General features: G+C 42.1%; 1 protein-coding gene across 2 annotated transcripts; it reads left to right on the top strand.

Annotated features, from left to right (window-relative positions):
• Positions 1-3,418: 3,418 nt before the first annotated feature.
• CFL2 (cofilin 2) lies at positions 3,419-7,965 on the top strand. 2 transcript variants are annotated; one of them, XM_042440601.1, is made up of 4 exons: positions 3,419-3,578; positions 6,321-6,628; positions 6,718-6,794; positions 7,027-7,965. In XM_042440601.1, the coding sequence occupies exons 1-4, from the start codon at positions 3,576-3,578 to the stop codon at positions 7,137-7,139; spliced, it is 501 nt and encodes a 166-aa protein (XP_042296535.1). In that variant the 5' UTR covers positions 3,419-3,575; the 3' UTR covers positions 7,140-7,965. The 2 variants fall into 2 exon arrangements, with proteins under 2 accessions (XP_042296535.1, XP_042296526.1); XM_042440592.1 differs by lacking the exon at positions 3,419-3,578 and adding an exon at positions 3,685-4,332.
• The last annotated feature ends 379 nt before the right edge of the window (positions 7,966-8,344 follow it).

Below are 8,344 nucleotides of genomic sequence, written 5' to 3'. Positions count from 1 at the left end.
GAAGAAAGGGTCCCAGTTGGAGCTGAGGAGGAGGAAGGACATAGAGAAGGGGGCCTTGTTGTTATTCTGTGCCTCCAAGTCGTTTTTGACTTATGCGACCCCATCATAAGAGGGTTTTCCTCTGTCAGGTTTCTTCAGAGGTGGTTTGTCATGGCCATCCTCTGAGGGAAGAATTAAAAGACACAGCTGTGTTAGTCTGAAACATCAATACACCAAGGGATCTTGTGGCCCCATACAGACAGGCCAAAATAAAGCTGCTTCAGGCCACTGGAGGGATGCTGTTTAAATGATGCATGCATCCTCAGAGTCCAGGAGCCATGTCAAAGCCACGATCTAGTCCTAAGGACTGGAGCACAGCTCTGGAGCAGCTTCTGGACTCTGAGGACACATGCATCATTTAAACAGCTTACCTCCTAAGTGGCCTGAAGCAGCTTTATTTTGGCCTGTCTGTATGGGGCCTTGTAGCACAGTGATTCCCAAACTCTGCCCTTTCAGGTGTTTTGGACTTCAGCTCCCAGAATCCGAGACCATTGGCCAAGATGGCTGAGGCTTCTGGGAGCTGAAATCCAAAATGCCGGGAAGGCCAGAGTTTGGGAATCACTTCTGTAGCACATTGGAGACTATTACTGAAAGAAAAAAAGTTGGTAGCATGAGCTTTCATAGATCCAAAACACACTGCTGAAATCATCCAGTTTGAGACTGCTTTAATTGCCTTGGCTCAGTGCTAGGGAGTTTTGGGAACTGTAGTTTTGTGAGAGTTAGCTTTCTCTGTCAAAGAAAGTAGTGTTAGTAGTGTTTTTGTGAGTTTTTTGAGCTATGTGGCTGTGTTCTGAAAAGCTATGGCTGCCGGCCATGAAAGCTTTTGACTTCACATTTATCTTTAGTGTTTTTTAGCTTTTATTTGGTCTTACATTTTTCTTGAGGAAGAGGAGGAGGAGGAGAAGTAATATTTGGAGCCTTATCATGGGCTACCCCCAACAGCAACCTGTCCTCCATTTTGTGGTGCCTTGTCCTCCTTTGCTGTTGGGACATCTGCTCTTCACATACAATGGAGATTATCACATGGGGGGTATCCTGTCCTTGTCTTGTTCCTATCCCCTCCTTCTCATGCAATCGCGGGGAGGACTTTCAGACGATGTCGTGCAAATCCTGTCACTAACCCATCCAAAAAGCGCGATTGACAATGATCATACAAAAGACTTTCAGGTAAAGTTCTGTGGATCCCGTCATTAACCTGTCATTAAAGTGATATTAGCCAGCATTTTGCAATAATGGAAGTTTGCGTTACTGTAATGCCGCATAAATAACAGGTTAACGGTGGAATCTGTGCTACGATTTGCTAGATTACTGCCCTACACCCTTATAGTGCTGCTATTCCACTTTGACTGGTCTGGCTCCCTGCTGTTGCATTTTGAAGCTTGTAGTTCAGCTCTCTGGCTGAGAATTCCAAATTTGTTGTTTTGTTGTTGATCTCGACCCATGGATAACCTGTAGATGAGACATCTCCAAGACTCCCTATGCTCCACTGCTCTGCTCAAGTCCTGCAAATTCATATCCATTACCTCCATAATAAAGTCCATCTATCTAGCATGTGGCCTTCTTCTCTTTCTGCTCCCTTTCACCTTTCCTAGTATTATTTTTTTTCCAATGAGTTGTGCATTCTCATGATGTGTCCAAAGTACGGCAGCCTTAGTCTTGTTATCTTGGCTCCCAGAGAGATTTCTGGTTTGATCTGCTCTAGGACCCATTTGTTTGTCCTTTTGGCTATCCATGGGATCCTCAGCACTCCTCTCCAGCACCACATCTCAGATGAATGGCTTTTCCTCCTATCTTCTTTCTTGACTGTCCAGCTCTCACATCCATACAAAGCAATAGGGAATGCAATGGCTTGTATGATTCTAAATTTTGTGCTCAGTTGTACTGTATATCCTCCATTTTAGAATCTTTTCTAGTTCTTTCTTAGCCACCTTCCCCATTCTTAAGTCTTCTTCTGATTTCCTGACTGCAGTCCCCACTCTGGTCAATATTTGATCCCAGATATGATAACTTTTTAACCATTTCTATTTCTGCGTTGCCTAGGTTTAATCTGCATAAATTTTTGGTACTCATCTGCGTGTCTTTTTTACTCTCGGGATTTCAGTGACAACGCAGCAGCATTTCCAATGTTGCCGCTTCATTTGCGGGACTGCGTGTGGTAATAATTCATGCATCTTTTTACTTTCGGGATTTCAGCGACAGTGCAGCATTTTGTTGCTTTAATACTGTTACTATAGCATTTTAATATTCTTGTAAGTTGCTTTGATCATATTGGAGAAGAGGGGTATAAATACATTTTATTTTTATTATTATTTTCCTGAATTGAATGAGTCGGCTACAAATGAATCCTCCCCACTCTATGTATATCTATGTATGTATGTATTATGCTACCACTTGGTCCATTAGATCATTGTTATTAATAGTATTTAACCAGACTAATTTTAAAATGTAATATGTTTAATTCTTTTATAAAGGGGGGGGGAGGTAAGGCATAGTATTGTTTATGTAGTATATATTGTACATGGGTTCCGTTTTAAATACGTAAGCTGCTTTGATTGCCTTTGTAGCAGAAAAGCGGGGTATAAATAAAAGTTTTATTAATTATTATTTATTTATCATTTGCTCAATTAGTCGCCATTTTCCGCTTTACTTGTGGGATGCTTTATATAAATAAATGTGTGTGTGTGTGTGTGTGTGTGTGTGTATATATATATATATATGTTGCAATATTATTGCATGGAACTATAATGTCAAAACATAGAAATACCTGAACTGCATTATTTTGATTGGAAAAAAAGGTGCTTTAATCTCTCTTTAATGCCGAAATGTAGCCCCTGGTGTGTGATGAAACTCCTCCTGGAAGGAGAGACTCCCCTTCGGCCTTCACTGTAGGGCTGAGGAAGAGATTTGACATTTGATGTATATGATATTCAATATCATCTTTATTTTTTACTCCCTATTGTAATTATTTTACACATCATCGCTTGAAGGTCTTCAACTTCTCCATTTTCACCTGTACACTTTTATATCTTTTAACTCATCAGATTGCTTTATCTTTTATTTAGGCCTCTATATTGTGTTTATAAGTTGAGTGCATTTTAAGGCGTCCGAAGGTACTTGTATTGTACGTATATTGTATTTTATTAATATCGTATTTTATTGCTTTCTTTTTATCCTCTCTATGGGCTTTTCTATAGAATGTGATTGTATTTGTCACTAGGCTTTGAGGATTCGATAAATACTGACTGAGAGGCTCCTCTCATTGGGGACGATGGAGAGGGGCGAGGGGACTGAGGCCTTTCCCTTCTCCTCCTCCTCCTCCTTCTCCCCTCACAGTCTTCGCCCTGGGCCCGCCTCTCCTTCCCCCCAAATCCAGCCCCGGGCCCGCCTTCGCCTCCTTCCCGCCCAGCCAGCCCTGCGAGGAGGAGCCCAGCAGTCAGGCTCCGCTCCTGAGGCAGCCGCCGCCGCCGCCGCCGCCACTCGCCCTCCGGCCTTCCTCCTGGTCTCCTCCCGGGCCCCAAGGACCCTCTGGCGCCGCCATGGTAAGGGCGGGCGGGGCGGCTCCAGCGAGGCCCAGCCGCCCTCCAGGCCTGGCCTGGGGAAGCCGGGAAGGGCCCCTTTGCCCCGAGAGGGCCCGAGGCCTCTGGCGGCCATTTTAGACTAATTTTAGCCTCCCCAGCCGGCGCCCCTCTCTCTGCCCTCGGAGCCCCAAGGATCATCGAGGCGGAGGCGGCGGAGAGGGGCTTGCTTTGCTTTGTTTCCCCCTCGTTTCTCGGGCCGGGAGGGGGCTGTTGCCTTGTGCGCCTTGAGACTTCTGCCCTGGACAGGAGAGAGAGAAGGAAAGAAAGAAGGAGAGGGCGGCTGTGCTTGGAAGGGAAGGAGGCTCCATCCGCACTGCAGCCATGGGAGAGGCTTTGGCAGCGCTGCTTTGTGGTTAACGGCCCTGGCTCCACGCGGGGAAACGGGGAGGGGGACGGGGTCCCATGGCCTGGGCCACTGGCGTTAAAGCGGAGTCGGACCGGGTTGTTTCTGCAGTGCGGATGGAGACATAGGTTTAGGAAAGACCGTGGCAGGCCTCCCCCAGGAAAGAAGGCACCAAGTCGCAGGGCTTCTCCTCCTCCTCCTCCTTCCCCCTCTCCTTGCTCTCCTTCTCTGCCTTGTGCTCCAGTCTCCTTTGGTCCCCCTTTCTGTGGAAGACTAGGGCGGGGTGGCGGATGTCCCAAGGCTGGGAGCCTTTCTCTTTGTATGGGAAGGATGGCTGCTTTTTTAAAAAGGACCAAAATAGTCTAAGCCTCAGTAAGATATATGCCTTTCCCTCTTGCTGTTTCTTCTTCTTCTTCTTCTGAAGTATATACAAGGAAAAGACGAGACGTTTTATATCCCTTTTCTATCTAGGAGGAGGCAGAGATGACAAATAAAATGCCTCCCTCTCTCTTATGGATGCCTTGGAGCTCCCTTTCTTTGCCAAGCAATGGCACAGCTGCCTTCGCCTCACCCGCTTTGCTCTCCTTGGCGATAGGGGTAATAGCCCCCTAACATTGGGGTTGTGTCCCCTTTCCTTGGGGAGGGAAGCATTTCCCCTCTTGTGTGGAAAGGATATTGGGGCCTTTTTGCTTCTTCCAGTTGGGATTAGGATGGAAGCAGGGGATGATGCTGGAGTGAGGCATGGCTGGGTTTGCCTTCTCCATTGTGCCTCTGGCTCCTCCGCCTGTGTCAAGAACATGGGGGAAAGAAAGCACCCAGAAGAGAGATGACTCTTTCCCTTTGTTGGAGGGCTTTAGTCATCATTTGGGGCCAGAATATCCATTCATTGGGAAAGCATGAAACTTGAGTGGTGTATATACCATTCAGTGTGTGTAAATGGTATTGGCTCATTTAACATAGTCATCTGGTGCCTATAGGAAACCCTGTCTTTTGGTTTCAGCAGATTATTAGGAGCTTGCTCACTACCCTAGGAATACATTTCTGAAAATGAAATAGAAGGGCAGTAATGTCCTAACCCTATTAGGATGATTTTACTATATACATGGCTGTACTTTTCTTTAGGGGAAGAAACTAGTAAAGGAACTGTTTTATCTCCTCTTTCTGTTGACTAGAACACTATAAAATGTGCCTGTTGTTTGTTTACAGACGTTTTTAAATGTTGGGCTATAATACTATACAAAGTGAAGCATTGTTTTGTTTAAGAACTAGCATTTGAATGCTAACGCAATGGGGAAATGATTTTTTTCCTCCTGTTCAAAAGAACAAAACAGAAATGGATGAGTATTGCCTTCCACTACATTCAGGCACCTTCCCTCAAACTCTGAAAGTACCTAAAACTTTTGTTTTTGTTAGTGGACTTTTCTATTCAAAAGCAGTGTCAGGGGAGACATGCTTCAGGGTTTATCCCGTGTTAACACTTAAAGACCCACAAATCTAGGTGGGACAGTTGCATTGGGCTTCTGTACTGATTTTACATACTCAACTTCAGGCCTATCACTTCACACTATTAACGTTGGATGAAAATGGGAAAGCCAAAAAAAAAAGATCCCACACCTCTTTGTAAGAACACCTCTGTCCAGTAAAGAATGTACAAGTTACATTTTTGTAGGTGGAGTTCTTGCAAGGCTTAGTGTGCTTAATTGTATAATCTGTCCTTGGCACTTATATCATACAGTAACTTCGGTAGAATATTTATAGGGTAGAATTAAATAAATTAAATGAAATCCAGGAATTTTAAATATATAATATTAAGCCTGACACAATACAGAAGGCATTTCTTCTGCTCTTGGATGCTTACATCAGTGAACAAAAGTAGAATACTGACAGAGTTGGAAATGAACAGCCTGTCCTGTATTTGGTTATTGAAGGGGAATATCCTGTGTAGGACTAAGCATGGTGCTGAGATGTACATCACTCAGTGAATTCAACTTTGTTGTTGTTAGGTGCTTCCAAGTCATTTTTTACTCATGGTGACCCTAAGGTGAACCTATCATAGGGTTTTCTTGGCAAGTTTCTTCAGAAGGGGCTTGCCTTTGCAGCTTCTCTTTGAGGATGAGAGAGTAAATTCACTTGAATGAGTCAAAATCACCATGTTAACCTAAAACTAGGTACTTAGTCTAAAGCTTTAATATGTGGTGCTTGATTGAGAACCAAATTCTGGGTTTATGACGCTGAAGCAAGTGTATAAGCGTAAGTGTATGAGATTGCATCCTAAATCTGATAAACCGTGTTATACCAGTCTTTAACTTGCTTGTACATTCAGTTTATTCTAGTGAATCCTGTTTCACTTTGTTTTGTAGGCTTCTGGAGTAACAGTGAATGATGAAGTTATCAAAGTTTTTAATGACATGAAAGTACGAAAATCATCAACGCCAGAAGAGATTAAAAAAAGAAAGAAAGCAGTTCTCTTCTGTTTAAGTGATGACAAAAAACAAATAATTGTAGAAGAATCGAAGCAAATACTAGTTGGTGACATTGGTGACACAGTGGAGGACCCTTACACATCCTTTGTGAAGCTGTTACCGCTCAATGATTGCCGATATGCTTTGTATGATGCAACATATGAAACAAAGGAATCAAAAAAAGAAGACCTGGTATTTCTATTCTGGTGTGTAAATCAAAGGATTCTTGTTAAAACAGAATTTCATTTCCAAAGATCAGTGGATTGAATAACAGGTTTTTCCTCCCCATCTGTAGGGCTCCTGAAAGTGCCCCTTTAAAAAGCAAGATGATCTACGCAAGCTCTAAAGATGCCATTAAAAAGAAATTTACAGGTATGAGCAGAATATATTCTATAAAATGAATGCCCATTTAGTCACTTGCTCAGAGTGAGTAATACTTCCTTTTGGACATGTACATTGTATAAGCTGCTGTTCAAGGAGACAGATGGGTTGGTATATATTGGTTCTTCTCAGCCAGACTATGCAAAATACTTTTCTTCTTGATAATAAACTTCTGGACAAGCAGAGATACATATACCTATATATATTCATTTGTCTTTTTCAGGTATTAAACACGAGTGGCAAGTAAATGGTTTGGATGATATTAAAGATCGTTCAACACTGGGAGAGAAACTAGGAGGCAACGTGGTAGTTTCACTTGAAGGAAAACCCTTATAAAAAGGACAGACAAGTGCCATCTGGAGCTTCCATTTCTGCAGCTCATTCAATTGGAATAGCATTAGTTTCTTTTGGCCCACGTTCCCAGATCAAAAACACCTGAAGGAAATATAACTTAATTAACAGTCTGCAAATGATCACTGGACTGTTTTTAAACTTGATAGTTTTATGTAGATTCCAAGGAATGCCTTCCATCATATTTTTAGCCAAAACTGATGTTGAAGGCATTCCTTGAAAATGTGTACAATGAATGTGATAGTTGATGTGGATAGTCTAGCCAAGCAACAAGACATTTAAGCTAACTGATTGCCTTTAAAGTATTGTCCATTGGTCAGATGGTAAGACTCTTTTCAGTATTATTTAACAGTTGCACTTGATTGCAGTTCCATGAGGCTCTTGTGCATTCATACACCTCACCTGCCTTGACAAGCCTTTTTATTTTTGTGACATGACAGCACACAACACTATGCATTTAAAGCACTTTTTTGTAATATGTTTGATTTCTCCCTTCACCCCCCAGGAATGCCAATTAATTTCTGTAATTGTGTCATCAAACTGTTGTAGTACTTCAGTCTCCATTCCTATTACATGCATATCTTTATAAAGGAAGTAGCTGTAATGATGCCTTTTTGTTTTTTGCATTGAATGTACACTACTGAACAGAAGTAGAAACTATCTGTTTACCATGCAACTCCTGCAACACTAAAGATGTTTGTAAAACATCAGTCATAATGGCAGTTTCTGTATAAAAAGAGCCTTAAATGGAACGCTGTTTTTGAGATCAAATACGTTGGCCACGTTGCAATAAAACTTGTGGCTTATTACAGAATGTTGCCTTGTTTTCATTGGAAAATGTATGTTTAAAAAATTTGCACAGTTTTTTTCCCTTGGTGGTACCTTTCATAGATATTTAACATTTGCTCTCAGTAATGAATTTTTAAAAATTGTTTCTTATTTTACTGTAAGAGTGATAAAAAGGGACCTTCCCCACCATACATTATTTACCTTAATATGTTGCCATTGTTAGGGAGCAATTAGATCAGCAACCTATAGCTAGCTTACCTCTCAAACTTATAAGGGAAATTATTACTCAAATAGAGTGATATTACAGATTATTCTTCTTAGTTTTACATGCTTATTTAGTATTGCACATGCTACCTTTTGTCTGGTCATAGGGCAACTGTTCTCCAATTAACTTTTGTGCT

The sequence above is a fragment of the Sceloporus undulatus genome, chromosome 1 (assembly GCF_019175285.1).
Source record: "Sceloporus undulatus isolate JIND9_A2432 ecotype Alabama chromosome 1, SceUnd_v1.1, whole genome shotgun sequence".
NCBI lineage: Eukaryota > Metazoa > Chordata > Lepidosauria > Squamata > Phrynosomatidae > Sceloporus > Sceloporus undulatus.
Note: the sequence above shows the minus strand (reverse complement) of the source record. Positions and strands in the feature narration are given on the sequence as shown.

Excerpts from the sequence above, each read along its gene's own strand:
- CFL2 (XM_042440601.1), top strand. Across the intron at positions 6,629-6,717 it reads GACCTGGTATTTCTATTCTG|GGCTCCTGAAAGTGCCCCTT; the intron begins GTGTGTAAATCA and ends CCCCATCTGTAG. Across the intron at positions 6,795-7,026 it reads CATTAAAAAGAAATTTACAG|GTATTAAACACGAGTGGCAA; the intron begins GTATGAGCAGAA and ends TGTCTTTTTCAG.